This window comes from Dendrobates tinctorius, unplaced genomic scaffold, assembly GCF_039654945.1.
Source record: "Dendrobates tinctorius isolate UK_male_01 unplaced genomic scaffold, ASM3965494v1 ptg000021l, whole genome shotgun sequence".
NCBI lineage: Eukaryota > Metazoa > Chordata > Amphibia > Anura > Dendrobatidae > Dendrobates > Dendrobates tinctorius.
In genome coordinates this window covers 25,907,590-25,926,435 of record NW_027361689.1, presented here as the reverse complement: position 1 = coordinate 25,926,435, position 18,846 = coordinate 25,907,590, and the positions used below count along the sequence as shown (strand labels likewise).

Here is an 18,846-nt window from a genome sequence, read left to right as displayed (position 1 = left end):
AAGCTCTCTAAATTAGTGCACTTACATATGCCAGTAAAAATATTCCCTTGTTTAAAAAAGAAAAAAATGGTCATATTCTGATGATCCATTCCCTTTAAGCCAAATTGTGGTATTGACCTCAGTGGCTCTATGGCTACTGTGTTGGGTCTGAAAGTTCTACTAGTAGAAATAACTGAGAAGCGTAAAAGCATGTGGGGCAATTTGGGGAAATTTCCTCTTTATCTGTAAGTGATAACTTAATGATAGCTGGGTGTCTCGCCTCTGGGACCCACACCGATTGGCAGATTGAGGCAATTTCATGCCCCTTACAAAATGATGTTCCAGGTCAGACGCCCCACTGCCGCTCCATGTGTTCTCTATGGGACTGCTGAGATAAAAAAAAACACTGAACACCACGCGGCATAGCCCTGTAGGAAATTAAAGGAGCGCTGTTCAAGCATTTGCACTGCTGCTCCATTCTAACAGGGGTCAAAGTTCCCCATTCTGCCAATCGATGAGTTATGCGGTCGGACCCCCGGGATAAATAAGTTGTCCAACAGATAAGGGGTGATAAAGGTGTTCTAGTTCAGTTTATTTGAGGTTCTTTTTGGAAAAGCCAACATCTTAGGCTAGTTTCACAATTGCGTTTCAGGGCGCAGCGACGGCCTGCGCACGGCCGCCGCTAAGCCCCTCCCCCTGCCGCGCCCCCTCCGATAGCTCCGCCTCCGGGCACATGACGCTGCATGCGTCATGCGTCCCCTATCTTTATCACTGAGGACGCAGGCCGTGCGCTGTATGCGTTTGGCGGCGCCTGCGTTCTTTTGACGGTGCGCCGAGCGCAACCAAATTGCAACAAGTTGCGTTTGGTTCTGGTCGGCGCACCGTCAAAAGGACGCAGGTGCCGCCAAAACGCATACTGAGCACGGCCTGCATCCTCAGTGATAAAGATAGGGGACGCATGCAGCATCATGCGCCCGGAGGTGGAGCTATCGGAGGGGGCGCGGCAGGGGCGGGGCTTAGCGGCGGCCGTCGCTGTGCCCTGAAACGCAAATGTGAAACTAGCCTAAAGTATCTGATGTTTCGCCGGGAAACAGTTTCATATTCTAGCTCAGCAACTTCTTAGCTTTGCGAAGTGAAAAATAGATTTTTGGATTTGTCTGGCTTTAAATACATACGGCTAATGGGAATTGATCTGGAAATAAATCGGCCTGACTCAGGTTCTTTTCTTCTATCTACAGCATGCCAGCTTCCCCGGGGACCTGAGTTACGCTATCGCTGGCCTGATCTTCCTGGAGTATAAAGCTAGCACACAGTGGTCAGCCGAGCTGCTGGTCATCAATTACCGGGGGCAGCTGAAGAGCTTTCTAGTCAGGTGGGCTTGTTACACTGTTTGTCCCGTTAGTATTTGCCTAATATATTGACTTTTTTATTATCAGTCGAGATATGAGATATGTGTTTGCCTTTCTACTGCATAAACTTCTATTTTGGGCATGGCTGACATCCTAGTATTCAGATTATCCCGGAAGTTTGCTTTAAAGGGGTATTCCGGGCAGAAAAATACATGAATTTGCTTAAAATGGTAACTTCTACAGTGGCATGTCAAAGTTTGTGCACCCTTGGTCAAATATACTGTTGTGAACAGTTAAACAAGTTGAAGATGAAATAATCTCTAAAAGGGTCAAAGTTAAAGCTGACACATTCCCTTTGTATTTTAGGCTGCAAAAATTTTTTTTTCATCTTTAACATTTTAAAAATTGTTAAGTTAAATGGGCCGTTGCAAGCAGGGCTGTGGAGCCGGAATCGGTGCTCTTTTTGGTGGAGTCGGTATAAAATGGACCGACTCCTAAAATATATAATAAATTGGGTACAGTAGTTCAATGCAGAATGTGCTGAGTATTTTTTCATAGGAATTTGGGAAAGTTATGAAATGTCCTATAAATGGCTGTTCTATTCCTGATCTAAGGCTACATTGACACACAGCGTTTTTCCTGCGTTTTTTGAGGTTACGTTTTTTAGCTGCAAAAGCCGATCAGCTTTTTAAAAAACCGCATCACCTGAAAGGTTTTTGAGCTCATAGATAATGTTTTCAATAGCAAAAGCAGATTAGAAATCTGCTCTATCTATCCATTTATCCATATCTGTCTATTCATATTGTATCTGTACCAAAAAGAATGAAAGCCGGGTAGTACACAGACTAACACTCCTTTTTTTAGCACCAGTCAGGTACACCTCATAGCTGCCCAAAAGGACACCCAGGACAGGCATTGCTCGTCTTCAGTAACACATCAACATCAATTGATAGTTGAAATAAATAGACTGCATTCATCACCACCACATCTTCTTAAGGTGCAGGCTTTATTTTCAAGTGTAGAGGTGTGCAGTATGAGGTTCTGCAGCAGCTGAGGTGTGCAGTATGAGGTTCTGCCCCCCTCCTAGGTTTGACCCTGGCTACCCCCATGGTGTGAATATAGCCTGAGGATCTAGGCTTTAGCTAAGTCATAGTGTGTGTGTGTGTGTATGTATATATATATATATATCTATATAATAGAGATTCTACTCGCTTAGGTGTGACGGGAGACAGTCAGGAGGCAGGTTCCCTTAAAGTTCATGCGGTTTGTTATGTCATAAACCAAACAGCACGTCGCCAAAATAAACAGCCTTCATTTCAGGAGACAAAGTAACATTGAATGTCCTTTCCTTCAGGCCCAGTCCGCGAGCCTCAGCGCACACAGGAGGTGTATACCCCCCTCACACACAGCTGCCTGGTTCAAGAGCAGGCCACATTATAAGAGTGTAGCCACGCCCACGAACCCAGTAGCTGACTGGTCACATGACTGACCTCACCACAGGTCCTTCAAAACAATAATACAGCAATATTTGTTATGCCTTACATTATGGAGACAAGACATTTATGAGACGCATATCTCCCATCAATTACACGACCCTTAGTCCTGCCACATACCTCCCCCCTCTGCCTAAAGCCGTGGGGCTTGACACTTTCACCTACCAGGCAGGGGATTCTGGAGAGGGCATCGGCATTCCCATGTAGCTTCCCGGCCCTATGCTCTACATGGAAGCTAAAGTCTTGTAGGGCTAAGAACTAGTGGGTGACCCTAGCATTCTTACCCTTTGATTCCCTCATCCACCTGAGTGGGGCATGGTCGGATATTAATATAAATTTCCGTCCCACCAGGTAGTACCGTAATGTATCAACTGCCCATTTTATGGCCAAACACTCCTTCATTACAACTGAGTAATTTCTCTCACAAGAAGTCAACTTCCTACTCAAGTAGAGACCAGGATGCTCCTCCCCACGTATCTCTTGGAAAAGGACTGCTCCTATCCCGACATCTGAGGCATCTGTCTGGAGGACAAATTCACGTTTAAAGTCTGGGGCCACCAAAACGGGTTGCTTACAAATAGCTCCCTTCATTTCTTGGAAGGCTGACTCTGCTGCTTCGGACCAGCTGACTATCACTGACTTTGTCCCCTTAAGCAGATCAGTAAGGCTAAGTGCACACGTAGCAGAAAATTTCTGCTAGAAAACCTGACTCCCTTCCCAGAAACCGCGCTTTTTTTTGCTGCGAGTTTTTTGCCGCGCGTTTTCAAAACGCATTGAACTAGCCAGAAACGCGGAAAAATCCGCAAAATTAATGAGCATGCTGCGTTTTTTAGCGCGATGCGGTTTTTTTCGCGGTAAACGCATCTATGTGCACAAAAAGTGCAAAATGCATAGAAATGACTGGGAAGCTTATTTTTAGCGGTTTTATAGCGTCTCCGCTATGGTAACCGCTCCAACCTCCCCTTCTAGGTTGCCCAGCAAGCACGGAGTTACCGCTGGCTCTCTATCTTGTCACGGCTTGATGAGGTTGACATGGTAAACCTGGTATGGCTTCTGTCTTCCGGGTTGGTGGATCTTGTAGTTTACGTCTCCCAGCTTCTCCACCACCTCATATGGCCCTTGCCACTTGACCAAGAGCTTACTCTCCACCGTCGGGATTAGCACAAGAACTCGGTCTCCCGGATTGAACTGCCTCACTCTGGCTGACCGGTTGTAGACCCTGGCCTGAGCCTCTTGTGCCCGGCGGAGATGTTCTTTAACAATGGGCATCACCTTCGCAACCCTCTGCTGCGTCAGTGCCACATGCTCAATGACGCTTCTGTGGGGCGTGACTTCAGCTTCCCAGGTTTCCTTGGCTATATCTAGGAGACCTCGCGGATGCCGGCCGTACAGTAGCTCGAAGTGCTAGAACCCCGTGGAGGCCTGGGAAATGTCATGGATAGAAAACAGTAAATACAGTAAGAGACAATCCCAGTCTCTACCATCTTTCTCTATGACTTTTCTCAGCATGCTCTTCAGTGTCTTATTAAACCTCTCAAGAAAGGCCATCTGACTGCGGATGGTACACTGAAGTCCTCAACTGGGAGATTTGCAGGACTCTGCACAATTCCCTCATCACCTTGCTCATAAAAGGTGTCCCCTGGTCGGTCAGGATCTCCTTCGGCAAACTCGTCCGGGAAAACACATGGACCAGCTCGCGGGCTATACGCTTCGCGAAGGAGTTTCTCAGGGGAATGGCCTCAGGATAGCATGTGGCATAGCCCAGGATGACTAATATATACTGATGGCCCCGAGCTGATTTAACCAAAGGACCGACCAAGTCCATGGCAATTCTCTCAAATGGCACCTCAATAATGGGCAGTGGCACAAGAGGGTTCCGAAAATGAGATGTGGGGGCAGTTAACTGACATGTCGGGCAGGACCTGCAATAGTTTGCTATTTCCCGGTGACGACCAGGCCAATAGAACCTCTGTACAATCCGTTCCTGCATTCTTTCCACCCCCAAGATATATGTGAATGGGCCATGTCCAACACTTGCCGTCTATAGGGGCCTGGTACTATTAACTGCTCTACCACCTCTTCCCTTATTTTCGTGACCCGGTACAACAATTCACCACTCAACATAAAATAGGGAAACCTTGTGTCTGCTCCGGGCTCTTGTGCAACCCCATTAATGACGGTGACATTGTTAAAGGCTTCCCTCAGCGTGGGGTCCCTATGTTGGGCAGTCCCAAACTTCTCCCTGGCCACCCCTAACTCTGGAATGTCAGGTACAGGGGACCCATCCTCTTCATCCCCAACAAGGACACATAAAGGAAACCCGTCTGGTGGTGGCGATACCTCCTTGGGGCGGATTGGTTCCCTGCTCTTGCTAGCACACTCAGAATCCTTCCCCCACAGATCCCAAAACAGACAGAAATCCCGGCCAATAATTATAGGATGCAACAAATCTCGAATGCCGCCAACTTAAGCGACTCGGTGCCATTCGCCGTTTCAATGTTCACCCTGGCCATAGGGTAGTCCTTTGCATCGCCAAGTATGCACTGAACGCCAATCTTTTTACCCGGGAGAATGTTGAGAGGAAAACTGGCCCTCACAAGGGTCACCAAGCTCCCGGAGTCTAGAAGCGCCATTGCTGCTCGCCCGTTCACCTTCACGGGACAAGCTTGTGGCCCCTCGTTAGGTGGCGAATTCACACTGCAAACTGGATATGCGTAGTATGAACTACGGCGTCCCATCCTGCAGTCCATCTGCTCGGTGGTCTGGGAACAACGGGCAGCTATATGTCCAGGCCCGTGGCACTTCGAGCAAATATCACCCGTGGGGACCTTGGGCGCCACCCCTTTTTGGGACTCCGCCCCCTGCTGGGACCCCCAATACGGAATGGGCTGCTTCCCCAAGGAACCTTCCATCCCCTGGTATCTCTCGACCAGCCCAACCAGTTCATCGGCATTTTGGGGATCACCCTGGGCAACCCAAGTCTGTAGGGGTCTCGGCAGGGAATGCACAAACCGATCCATGACCACTCGCTCTACCATCTGTGCCGGGGAAGCCGACTCTGGTTGCAGCCATTTCTGGACCAGGTGCGATAGGTCGAACATTTCGGAGCCCAGCGGTTTGTCCCGGTGATAGGCCCAGCGATGAACTCGCTGTGCCCTGGTAGACATTGTAACCCCCAAGCGTGCGAGAATTTCCGCTTTTAATTTGGGATACTCTGGCGTCTTGTACAGTCAGGTCAAAGTACGCCTTCTGGGGCTCCCCCATTGGGTATGGGGCCAGTACCTCTGCCCACCGCTCTTGCTGAAGTTTTTCCCTCTCAGCCACCCTCTCAAACACCATCAGGAAGGCCTCCACATCATCCTCAGGGGTCATTTTTTGCAATGCGCGTCTTACCGCCTTCGTGACGTGGGTGGCATCAGCCGGACCTGGGGTTGGGGCTCTCGACCTGCCCTCCTGGATGGCGGTTGCCAGAAGCTGCATCAGCTGCCGTTGCTCCTGCTGGCTCTGCTGGAGCTGCTGTAAGAACAACCTGTTGGCCTCCTGTTGCTGTGTCTGGGCCTGGACCAGGTGTTTCAGGAGGTCCTCCATTATTCCGGGTAGAGCTTGCTGCCTCGCTGAAAACTTTACCCAGGACATGCAGCAACGGTCTCAAGTCTCTGCTGGGAACTCTGCCCGCACGTCTAGCACCAATTGTAGGGATTCTACTCGCTTAGGTGCGACAGGAGACAGTCAGGAGGCAGGTTCCCTTAAAGTTCATGCGGTTTATTACGTCATAAACCAAACAGCACGTCACCAAAATAAACAGCCTTCAGTTCAGGTGACAAAATAACATCAAATGTCCTTTCCTTCAGGCTCAGTCCGCGAGCCTCAGCGCACAAAGGAGGTGTATACCCCCCTCAGATACAACTGCCTTGTTCATGAGCAGGCCACATTATAAGGGTGTAGCCACACCCACGAACCTAGCAGCTGACTGGTCACATGACAGTGACCTCACCACAGGTCCTTCAAAATAATAATACAGCTATATTTGTTATGCCTTACATTATGGAGACAAGCCATTTATGAGACACATATCTCCCATCGATTACACGACCCTTAGCCCCGCCACTATATATATATATATATATTGTATATACAGTACAGACCAAAAGTTTGGACACACCTTCTCATTCAAAGAGTTTTCTTTATTTTCATTACTTTGAAAATTGTAGATTCACTCTGAAGTTTCTTTGTAGCGCTTGATGGTTTTTGCCACTACACTTGGGGACACTTTCAAAGTTTTTCCAATTTTTCGGACTGACTGACATTCATTTCTTAAAGTAATGATGGCCACTCGTTTTTCTTCGCTGCTTTTTTCTTGCCATAATACAAATTCTAACAGTCTATTCAGTAGGACTATCAGCTGTGTATCCACCAGACTTATGCACAACACAACTGATGGTCCCAACCCCATTTATAAGGCAAGAAATCCCACTTATTAAACCTGACAGGGCACACCTGTGAAGTGAAAACCATTTCCGGTGACTACCTCTTGAAGCTCATCAAGAGAATGGCAAGAGTGTGCAAAGCAGTAATCAAAACAAAAGGTGGCTACTTTGAAGAACCTAGAATATAAGACATATTTTCAGTTGTTTCACACTTTTTTGTTAATTATACAGTATAATTCCACATGTGTTAATTCATAGTTTTGATGCCTTCAGAGTGAATCTACAATTTTCATAGTCATGAAATAAAAGAAAACTCTTTAAATGAGGTGTGTCCAAACTTTTGGTCTGTACTGTGTGTGTGTGTGTGTGTGTGTTTGTGTGTGTGTGTGTGTGTGTGTGTGTGTGTGTGTGTGTATGTATATATAATATATATATTATTCGATATTACATGGTGTATTACATATTTACAATTTATAATTTTTTTGTGTTCTAAAGTTGTATTCCAATAAATATATATTATGTTCTATCTAAATATCTTGATTATTAGATCATAAAAATATTTTTCACTTTATAAGACGCTCCAGATTATAAGACGCACCACAAATTGAGGAGAAAAATAAGAAAAAAATATTTTTTAATAAAATGGTGGTGCCTCTTATAATCCTTGCATCTTATTTCTTACCGTGGTTGGTGGCTGCGGTGTAGCGGGGTCCCAGGCTCGCTGCTGGAGGTGGCAGGCGTGGAGTGATGCTGCAGGCCGCATTCAGGGATGAGGGGGGGCTCTGATGTGTGCCGTTGCTGCTGCAGGGTCTTGTGCTGCTGCCGGGTTTCTCCGCTTGTCCAGCGGTTGCTGGCCGGTGCTGCGGTTGTGTCTCCGGTGCCGTGCGGTGCTGTGTGCCCGGGGATCTGCCGACATTGTGCGACAGGCCAGAGCCCCGGCATTTCCTCGGTTCCCTGTGTGCGCGCGCTGTGGTGCCGGTAAAAAAAAAATGGCCGCAGATGGGATCTCGGGACCTAGTTCTCGAGAGATGAGATCTGAAATCTTTTCTCGAGAGCTGGGTCCCGAGATCCCATCTGTGCACGCGCGGCGGAATTTTTTTACCGGCACCACCGCGCGCCCACAGATCTCATCTGCGCATGCGCCTGCGGCCATTTTTTTACCGACACACAGGGAAACGAGGAAATGCCGGGGCTCTGGCCTGTCGCACAATGTCGGCAGAGCCCCGTGCATCGACGGGCACACAACGCGGCACTGGAGACACCCGCAGCACCGGCCAGCAAACGCCGGACGCTCCCGATCACAGCCTAGGTAAGGCATGTCCGCTTTGTAAGATGCACCCCCGTTTTCCCCCCAAATTTGGGGAAAAAAAAGTGCGTCTTACAAAGCGGAAAATACGGTAAATGTCTGATGTTCGTATTGTACTACAATAAGTTTTTCACTTAAATATGAGCAATATATGTGGGAGTCGGTGTATGGGAAATTTAGGAGTCGGAGTCGCAAGTTTGGCTTACCGACTCCACAGCCCTGGTTGCAAGAATTTGGGCACCCTGCATTGTTGGCCCCTGATGGCACCCACTTTTGAATGTATCACAATTTGTAAACTCTTTTTGTAGCCGGACGAGTGTCCTTCAATTCTTGTTTGCGGGATTTTTATCTATTCTAACCTGGAAAACACTTTCAGTTCTTATTGGGTCTTCATGCCTCCTCTGCTATTTTGAGGTCTAGCCACAGATTTTCAATGATGTTCAGGTCAGGGGACTGTGAAGGCCATTGTAAAACCTTCAGCTTGCGTCTTTTGAGGTCGTCTATTGTGGATTTTGACGTGTGTTTAGGATCATTATCCATTAGTAGAAGCTATCCTCTTCCTTTTTTTCACCATCAGGTGGCATTATGTTTAAATCAAGAATTTTTTGAAATTTCATTGAATCCATTCTTCCCTCTACCCGTCAAATGTTCCACATGCCATTGGCTGCAAAGTGAGGAAAGGACAACATGAAAGCACTTTTCTATGTTCTTATGGGCTTCTCCTGCTTTGTGGACCTCCACCATTTTAATTTTCAGAGTTCTTGGCAGCTGCTTAGAAGAACTCATGGCTGCTGGTTTTTGGCACAAGGTTAGAGGAGGCTAGGTCTTTATAAAGCTGGGAAAGTTGCATCACCTGCCTGCAATGATGGTGAACAGGGTATAAGACGGGGAGAACATGCAAACTCCTTGTTGATTATGTGGGATTTGAACCCAGGACCCCAGAGCTGCAAAGCCGCAGTGCTAACCACTGAGCCACCGTGCTACCCTAGTTTGGTTGCCAATGTTGACGTGTATCTGCACCCTCAACTCAAGGCGTGATCATTGGGTGGTAATGGATTATAATAGCGGCCACCATCTTTGTACCCATGTGAAGCCAAGCATGTTACTGGTCTCCATAGAGGATTCAGTTTCTATATATATGGCGGTACTGTAGTACTCCTAATAATCCCCCTTTCCTGAAAAGAGGGGCTCTAGAATTGCTATTTTTTGGCTACCGCATCTAAATGCAATAAAAACGACTCGAAGTAGCATCAATGAAAATGTCAGCTCTGCCCATAAAAAAAAAACTCTCCCAATGCAAAAGTAAGGCTGTGTTCACATGCTGCGTTTTTGATCCTCTTTTTTTTTTTTTTTTTTTTTTTTTCCCACCGGCCAAACCTGCTCTTCTTGGCAGATTTTTGTCAGTTTTATTGCAGTTTTTGCTGCATTCTTGTCAGGGTACATTTGTCCCTTGTGTACGCTGAAAGTTTTAGTGCATAAAAAATAATCTAATTCCACTTCATCAGGTTTTGGCACCAAAAACGCAGCAAAACCTAATACCTGCATTTTTCAGCGTATTTTTTTTTTTTTTTGCACCACCCATTGCTTTCAGTGGGTAAAAAAACGTTGAGCGACATGCTGCATTTCACAAAAACCACGGTATTGCACAAAATACTGAGGACAAAAAAACAATGTGCGCATGAGATTTCTGAAATATCAGACTTTTCTGGTACTGTAAAACGCAGCTGTATATTTGCATAAAAAAGCGTGTGAACATAGTCTTACCAGTCTTGTTAAAGGTCTAAACGCGTCTTATTTTTTTTAAATTTTTTTAAGGACTAAAATCAATAAAAAAAAGCCCCTATTAAACGGACGTCATGTGGCGATGTGAATGGCGTCATAAAAAAACTAAAAACTTGTCCTGCAAATGAAACAATTCTAGCAAAACTTGTTGCCATGTACTTCGCTGTTGGGTAGCTGATTAGTAAAGGAAGCGTCCGCGCTGGGCAGGAAGGACGCTGTGGTGTGTGCACTCGCTATATAACGTGTCCTCTGTTTCTTCAGTGTCGGGGCCAATCACGGCTATCAGGAGAGCCACAGCTTCAACTTTGGATGTCACTATTCCCAGGGGATTTCCTCCGTCATTTACCTCCCCGGTCACAGGTAGGCTCTTGGATGTATCTTGTGTGTTGTCGATCACTCCCAGAAGTTATTGGCAGCAGATTAGACGTCGTCCTAATAATGGACATTATATAAACGTCCTACCGGTCACCTGTCTGCTAAGATTTAAGAAAGATATATTTAAAGTAAATGCTCTTTTTTTTTTTTTTTTTTTTAAAAGGGTTATCCAGGACTATTTAATTTTTTTTTTTTTACCATGAGCTTAAGAGCTAACAGGGAGGTAGTTGCTAACTGCTGTACCTGCTGCTTGTGCCGATATCTGCTATGACAGACCGCTCCTACTGGCGATTCTGCAGCTTTCGCTGACGTCCTGTTGTCAGAGCAGTGGCTTCTTTTCCACTCTTCTCTGTCTGGCGAGTGACTGCTTATGTCATGCTGATTGACAGCCTGCTCCCTGCAGTTAAGCAGCGGGGAGCTGGCAATCAGCATGATGTCGGCAGTCACGCCTCTTGGACAGCTGCCCTGAAGAAGAAAAGCTGCTCTGCTGAGGTGGAGCAGCTGAATTGCCAGCAGGAGCAGTCGGTGAGGTGACCTCTTGTGCTGGCTTGTACTTAGTTTTTAGGACCATAGTAAAAAAAAAAAAATATATAATAATCTTGGACAAGAACTTCAACGCTTTTTGCGCTGCCCAGCTGTAAAGGCTACTGTACAAGGATGTCTAATCTTCCAGGACCCCCCCCCACCCCCTTCCTCAGCGGCGGTCAGTTTATCAAGGCGATGATTGAAACAAACCAGTGCGTAATACTTAATTCCCCCTGTGGGTGGTGCTGCAGTAGAAACTGAACATTTTAATAGGGTTTTCATTTTCGGGAAACCCTTCATTTCCAGCTGCATTTTTTTTTTTTAAACCGAGCTTTACTCGCCCGCGCCTGGTCCTGCATCGGGTTTCATTGTGTTTATTCTTTGCATCACGCCAACATTGCTGCGTTCAATAACTGATCTCACAGCTCTGCCCGAGTTGACAGCATGAGCTGTTGAGATGACTAAGGCTGGGTTCATATGTAACGGAATTCCCGTGGAAGTTACTGCGAGAATTCCCGAATTCTTTTCCGCGGGAAAATCGCATTTTAAATTCCCGCGATTTTCCCCGCGGAAAAACTAGCATTCTGCAAGCATAATTAGCTTGCAGAATGCTAGCATTTTCCAAACGATCTGGAGCATCTCTTGGAGAACTGATTGACAGGTTGGTCACACTCATCAAACATAGTGTTTGACGAGTGTGACCAACTTTTTACTATTGAGGCTGCCTATGCAACATCAGTAGTAAAAAGATCTAATGTTAAAAATAATAAAAAAAAGTGTTATATTCACCTTCCGACGTCCCGCGCAGCGTCCCCAGGCCTCCGCGATGCTCCGACAGGTCTCGTTCCCAGTGATTCATTGCGGCAATGACCTTTGACGTCTGGGAACGGGACCTGCCGGAACCATCGTGGAGGCCTGGGGACGCTGCGCGGGACATCGGAAGGTGAATATAACCCGTTTTTTTTTTTTAACTTTTTTTTTTATTTTAATTCTATTTTTTACAGGGTTATGGTGCCACAGTCTCCCCTCCTCCGGACCGTGGGTACCATCTGAAAATGTTCTGCTTACTTTTTGCATGGTGGGCACAGCCACCTGAGGAAAGTAAGCAGAACAATGCATTCCTATGTGGGCGGAAATAATGAGCATGCTGCAGATTTTTCCACGATGCGATTCCGCCGCGGGAAAATCCGCAGCATTAGCACAGCATTGTGGAATCCCATAGGATTGCATGAGATGCTGTTTGTTTTTGCGGCCAAATTGCACGGTAAAAACCGCCATGAAAAAGCGAAAAAACCTGAACATGTGAGCGCAGCCTTATTGGCTGGCGCTGCTGTCATAAACCGATACAAAAAGTAGGAGTGGGGAGGGTGAGCAATGCAGTGTTTTGTGTTTTTTTTTTTTTTTTTTGTTTTTTTTTTCAACAAACCGCAAAGGTTTTCTAAAACTGGAAAATTCCATTTAGTGTCAGATTTCCCAGGCTAGTTCTGATTGCGGGAGGGTTAAATTCATGGACACTTTGTGATCAGATTATTTTGAAGGAACATTAATTAGGAATTTCACACAGGAGCCCCCTAAAGACTCCAGGTTTACTAATTTTAGCTTCATACTTTGGTGTAACGCCCTGAAGACTACAGGTTTAGTAATTTTAGTTTAATACTTTAGTGTACAGGAAAGGTATATATCTTTGTACCGTGTTAGCCAGTAGGAAGAAAAATATTCAGAATTGAGTCCTCAGTGGTTGATACCTTTTTAATGGCTAACTGCAAAGATGGTAAGACATTGCAAGATTTCGAGACTACTCAGGTCTCTTCATCAGGCATTGACTAATACAAAATCTGAAGTCACATATTTATGGACAACACAGCACAGAAAAAATGCAATAGATAAGACAAGTGCCATGTAGCAGAACTATTATGGGATAGGAAGAAACATAAATATTGGACCAGTTCATAGATAAGGAGTCTGGATTAGGGATGGGCGAATCTACTCGTTAGGACTCGTTACTCTGCGAGTAGTAGGGGACTCGCAGGAGTCGGTACTCTGCGAGTTTCCAAGCGATTACTCGCACAGTAACGAGTCCAATGCAAATGAATGGCAATCCTAGTTTTTGCAGAGTTTCTTAGCGATTTTGTGTCAGCAGCTGGACACAAAATCGCTAAGAAACTAGGATTGCTTGTATTAAACTGTGAAAAAACTAGCTAGGAGTTCTCTCTCTCTGTTTTGCAGCGATTCCTGTGCTGGGGGATTCCTGTTCCGGGGAGGAGGAGAATGGGGATGCGAGTTTTGCAGCGATTCCTGTGCTGGAGAGAGAGAGAGAACTCCTAGCTAGTTTTGTGTGTCCTAGCTGGACACAAAATCGCTAAGAAACTAGGATTGCTTGTATTAAACTGTGAAAAAACTAGCTAGGAGTTCGTGTTCTCTCTCTCTCTCTCTCTCTCTCTCTTTCTCTCTCTTTCTCTCTCTTTCTCTCTCTTTCTCTCTCTTTCTCTCTCTTTCTCTCTCTTTCTCTCTCTTTCTCTCTCTTTCTCTCTCTTTCTCTCTCTTTCTCTCTCTTTCTCTCTCTCTCTCTCTCTCTCTCTCTTTCTCTCTCTCTTTCTCTCTCTATTTCTTTCTCTATTTCTTTCTCTCTCTCTCTCTCTCTCTCTCTCTCTCTCTCTCTCTCTCTCTCTCTCTCTCTCTCCTCGCATCCCCATTCTCCTCCTCCCCAGCACAGGAATCGCTGCAAAACAGAGAGAGAGAACTCCTAGCTAGTTTTTTAACAGTTTAATACAAGCAATCCTAGTTTCTTAGCGATTTTGTGTCCAGCTGCTGACACAAAATCGCTAAGAAACTCTGCAAAAAAAAAAATCTGCATCCCCATTCTCCTCCTCCCAAGCACAGGAATCGCTGCAAAACTCGCATCCCCATTCATTAACATTGGACTCGCTAGACTTGCAACGAATAGCGAGTTTCCAAGTCGGACTCGTTACAGCCTAGCGATTCCGAATATTTCAGGATTCGCCCATCCCTAGTCTGGATGTTTTATTGTCCTCTGATTGGGGTCTCCTAATGTGTTGTGATGCCCCCCACAAGGTCTTAGGAGCAAATTCCTTAATTGATGTAAAAAGACGTAAATCCATGCAACACGTTCATTCCAGCATTGACAGTGTCCAAGGACATCATGAGCTTGTACTCCCAGACTCTTCTCTCTCTCTGAGATGTGAAGTTACTTTTAAATACCAGTAATTTCATATTCATGGTGTTGTGATAAGGCATGCAAAAATGTTTTGCCACAGGTAGATCCATTCTTTTTTCTCATTGTGTGACGATGAGAACTCATCCTTGTTCTAAGTTTTTGCCCGGTCTCCCCCCAGTTGGACATTTAATATAAATAATTAAGTACACCACATTAGATGTAATGCAGCTGAAAGTACCTGGGATCTTGTAGTCCTGATGTGAATTGGGGATCTTTATCTTGTCCGTGGTCATTATAAATGGACAGGTTTTACATTTTTTTCTCTTTCCCCGATGACGGCACCACGGAGAGAGAGGGATCCGCCCTCAGGGACAGAAAACCTACAGATGAAAAAGGCGGTACCACTCTCCCACATCAGTTGGTTTCCTGTCCCTGACAGGGAACGTACAGCACGTACCTGCAGTCGACGCGGGACGCCGGCTTCCCCTGTAGCACCACCACCGGGGTTGGCGGACCTTGAGGGTGAGTGGGGAGAGGCAGTGAAGATCAGGACGAAGCCTGCCGATCCCAGAAAGAAGGAAAAAAAGAAAAAGGGGGGTTTGCTGCCTCCTACAGGTGAGTGGCGGCGGTCACTCAAGGAGAGCCCCCGCTGAGTGCCGGACCCAGAGCAGACGGTGGCGGCAGCCACCGGGAACCACAAAAGGTACAGGGTTCGGCGGGACCTCGGAGCGGCCTGAAGGGGGGCGGCGGCGGCCACTGGGAGCCGCGAGGTATAGGCCGCAGGGCTTTGCAGCGGTGGAAGGTGGCGGCGGTCACCGTGAGCTGCGGGAGACGGAGCCTCCGCAATGAAACGGAGAGCGCAGGATGCCGGTACCGGGGTGCGAGGCAGCTTCCTTATGGAGGCGCAATGCACTGCTGGGAAATCTTGCAGTGCGCATGCGTGAGCGGCCACTTCCGGCGGGGGTTCAGGGGCTGCTTGGTAGAGGGCGGCGCCAAATTAAACAAAAAAAAAAAAGGATCATATTTAAAAATCCACTAAAAGAGGGAAGAGGCGATCACCATGAGTGAAAATCCTCAGAAAGAGGAGACGCTGCGGCGGTCCCCAAAGCAGGGGCTGCAGCAGACACAAGAACAGCAGCGCGGCAGCAGCAGTCATACAGGATCACGGCGCAGCCAAAGTTCCACCATGGCGGCACAGCCAGATGTGGATTCGGCAGTGGTGATAATCCCTAGGCCCGAAATGGTATGGTTGTTCCACAGGGGGTGAGTGATCTCCGTGAATGCCCGTTTGCTAAATTGCGAATATTAATTTTTATTTTTCAGGGGCGTAAATGCACTACCAAATCTAAACACGTATGTGCTATATGCACAGAGGAGCTACCCCCTACGTGGGGAAAAAAAGCTCTGCGGCTTGCATAGAGCAGACAATACAGAGGAATCCCCGAGGTTTGCTTTAGACCTCAAAGCCTTAATAAAAACCCAGGTCGAAGATGCCCTTAAGGGCGCCAGAACCTCAAAAAAGAATCGCCGGTCCAGGCATAGATCCCCGGAGTCGAGCGTCAGTGAGTCGGGAAGTGAACTATCCGACTCAAGTGATTCATCAACCTCCCAGTCCTCTTCATCACCCTCAGAAGGGGGACGCAGCTGCATTCCCATTGAGGAGACGGACGCCCTGGTAAAAGCTGTGAGAACGAGCGGCCCAAGATATAATGTTCGGGGGGGCTAGAGCAAAAAAAAGGAGGGCGTTAACGAATAATGAGAAAATCCACTGCCTCATCAAACGAGAGTGGAAAAAAACAGACAAAAAAGTCGTCCTAGCACCGAAAAGAAAATACCCATTTGATGACCCGGCCTGCTCCTTATGGAGCAAAGCACCTAAATTAGATGTTGCGGTCACAAAAGCTTCAAAAAAATTTGCCCTGCCCTTTGAAGACATGGGAACCCTGAAGGACCCAATGGATAAAAAAGCTGAAACTGTTTTAAAAAAACATTTGGGAAGCAACAGCAGCCACGTGTACAGCACGGGCCTTGATGGTCTGGCTAGACCATTTGGATTCTCAGATAAAGGGGAAGGTCCCGAGAGAAACGATGCATAGGTCAGTTTCGGTAATGAAGGGAGCAGCAGCGTTCCTGGCGGACGCGTCGGTAGACTCAACCAGACTGGCAGCCAGGACAGCGGCCTTTTCAAATGCCGCAAGACGCGCCTTATGGCTGAAATGCTGGCCGGGAGATTTGCAGACAAAGGCCAAATTGTGCGCAATCCCATGCGAGGGGGAGTTCTTATTTGGGCCAGCGCTGGATGACATCTTAGACAAGGCTGGGGACAAAAATAAATCCTTTCCCGGGTTCCCCAGCCAGTCATACAAACTACCTTTTCGGAACAGAAGGTTTATGCAGAGGAAGCCCCCAAAAGGGAACAAAGAGGATGGGAGGATAGATGGAACAAGAACAAAGGCTTTATGTTTAACAAACCCCCCGACAACAAAAAGCCACAATGAAGGTACTCCCCGGGTCGGGGGAAGACTATCCTACTTCCTACTTTCACCAGGCCTGGGAAAAAATATCTGCAAGTTCATGGATACTAAGCATAATAAAAGAAGGTCTGAGGCTAAAATTCAATACCCTCCCAAACAACTCTTTTGTGATAACGCCCTAAAGGACATCACACGAGCAGCTGGCTCTGCAACAAGAAATAGCGAATCTAAGAGAGAAAAACGTGTTACAAGAAGTCCCCTGCCAAGACAGGGGCAAAGGCTTCTACTCCCTCCCCTCTCTTCCTTCGCAAGAAGCCAGACGGATCGTACAGGGCGATCATAAATCTAAAAAGGCTGAACAAATTCCTAGAAATTCAGCACTTCAAAATGGAGACAATAAAATCTTGTATAAAAATGCTTCCCCCAGCTTGCTTCATGGCCGTATTAGACTTAAGAGACGCATATTATCATGTGCCTAATCACAGGGACCACAGGAAATGCCTCAGGGTGGCGGTGACAATTCATGGGGAGATAAAGCATTATCAGTTCAGAGCTCTCCCCTTCGGGTTAGTCATTGCTCCAAGGGTATTTACGAAGGTAATGGCAGAGGTAATGGCCCACATAAGAGAGCAAAGCGTTCTGATAGTCCCGTACCTGGACGATCTCTTAATAATAGGGGTCACTTTTCACCACTGCAAACAACAATTGGACATGGTCATGAAGTCTCTACTGAGTCTAGGGTGGGTGCTGAACTTGCCCAAGTCCAGACTCATACCAAGTCAGGTGCAAGAGTAGTTGGGGATAACACTAGACTCAATCGAGCAGAAATGTTACCTTCCGCAAGCAAAGGTTCAAAAAATGACACAAATGGCGTCTCAAATGATAGCTTCCCGAACACTACCCTGAGGAAAGCAATGTCACTGTTGGGGTCTATGACAGCCTGCATGCCATCAGTCCAGTGGGCACAGAGCCATACGCGGGGCTTACAATGGGAAATATTAGATGCAGACGTTTCTCTATACGGAAATTTAGACATGCAGTTAAACATCTCGCCAGAGACAAGACATTCCTTAACGTGATGGACAGTTCCAGCCAACCTAGCCAAGGGGGTTCCTTGGGCATTGCCTGCGACAAAAATCCTAACTACGGACGCAAGTCCTTGGGGGTGGGGCGCACATCTAGGCAACCAGGTGGCACAGGGGCCCTGGGACCAGGGAAGAGAGTCCGCTTCCTCAAATAAAAAGGAGCTGCTGGCAGTACTAGCTCTCATTCATTTTCTAGGTTCACTTCGTTCCCATCACACAAGGGTCTTCTCAGACAACCAGGTAGTAGTAGCATATCTAAACTACCAGGGGGGCACCATGTCTCGACCACTGATGGAGGTAACAAAGTCCATCTTTCACCTAGCAGAATACAATCTAGAATCCCTGACAGCCCTTCACATAAAAGGTTCAGAAAATCGAACGGCGGACTTTTTAAGCAGGACACGTCTAAAACCGGGGGAGTGGGAACTAAGCCGGTTAGTCTTCAACCAGAGCGTGAAACTCTGGAGCCAGCCAGAGAGAGACTTATTTGCGAACAGTCAGAACCGGAAGCTGGAAACCTTCTGCTCAATCGATCCCCGGGGGGGCCCAGTAGCTCTAGGCGCTTTCACGATACCCTGGGATTATCGTCTGGCCTATGCCTTCCCCCCTAATATCTCTCATTCCCTTAGTAGTACTGAGGAAAATACGGCAGAAGAAGGCGACAGTAGTGGTAATAGCGCCCTTCTGGCCACGGAGAATATGGTTCTCCTGGCTGAGAAGAATGCCCATGACAGACCCCTAGGTTCTACCAGAAACTCCAGACCTGCTGTCCCAGGGTCCAGTGTATCACCTGCACATAAAAAACCTACACATGACAGCTTGGCTTTTGAGAGGAAGCTCCTAAGCAACAAGGGCTTCTCATCAAACTTGGTAACT

General features: G+C 47.0%; 1 protein-coding gene across 3 annotated transcripts in view; it reads left to right on the top strand.

Moving 5' to 3' along the window:
* Positions 1-18,846, top strand: part of NBAS (NBAS subunit of NRZ tethering complex) — an 816,956-nt gene that overhangs the window by 27,938 nt on the left and 770,172 nt on the right. For all 3 annotated transcript variants that reach the window (XM_073568249.1, XM_073568248.1, XM_073568250.1), the window contains exons 8-9: positions 1,218-1,351; positions 10,598-10,696. In XM_073568249.1, the coding sequence (XP_073424350.1) occupies positions 1,218-1,351; positions 10,598-10,696 (233 nt within the window). The remainder of the gene's footprint in view (positions 1-1,217; positions 1,352-10,597; positions 10,697-18,846) is intronic.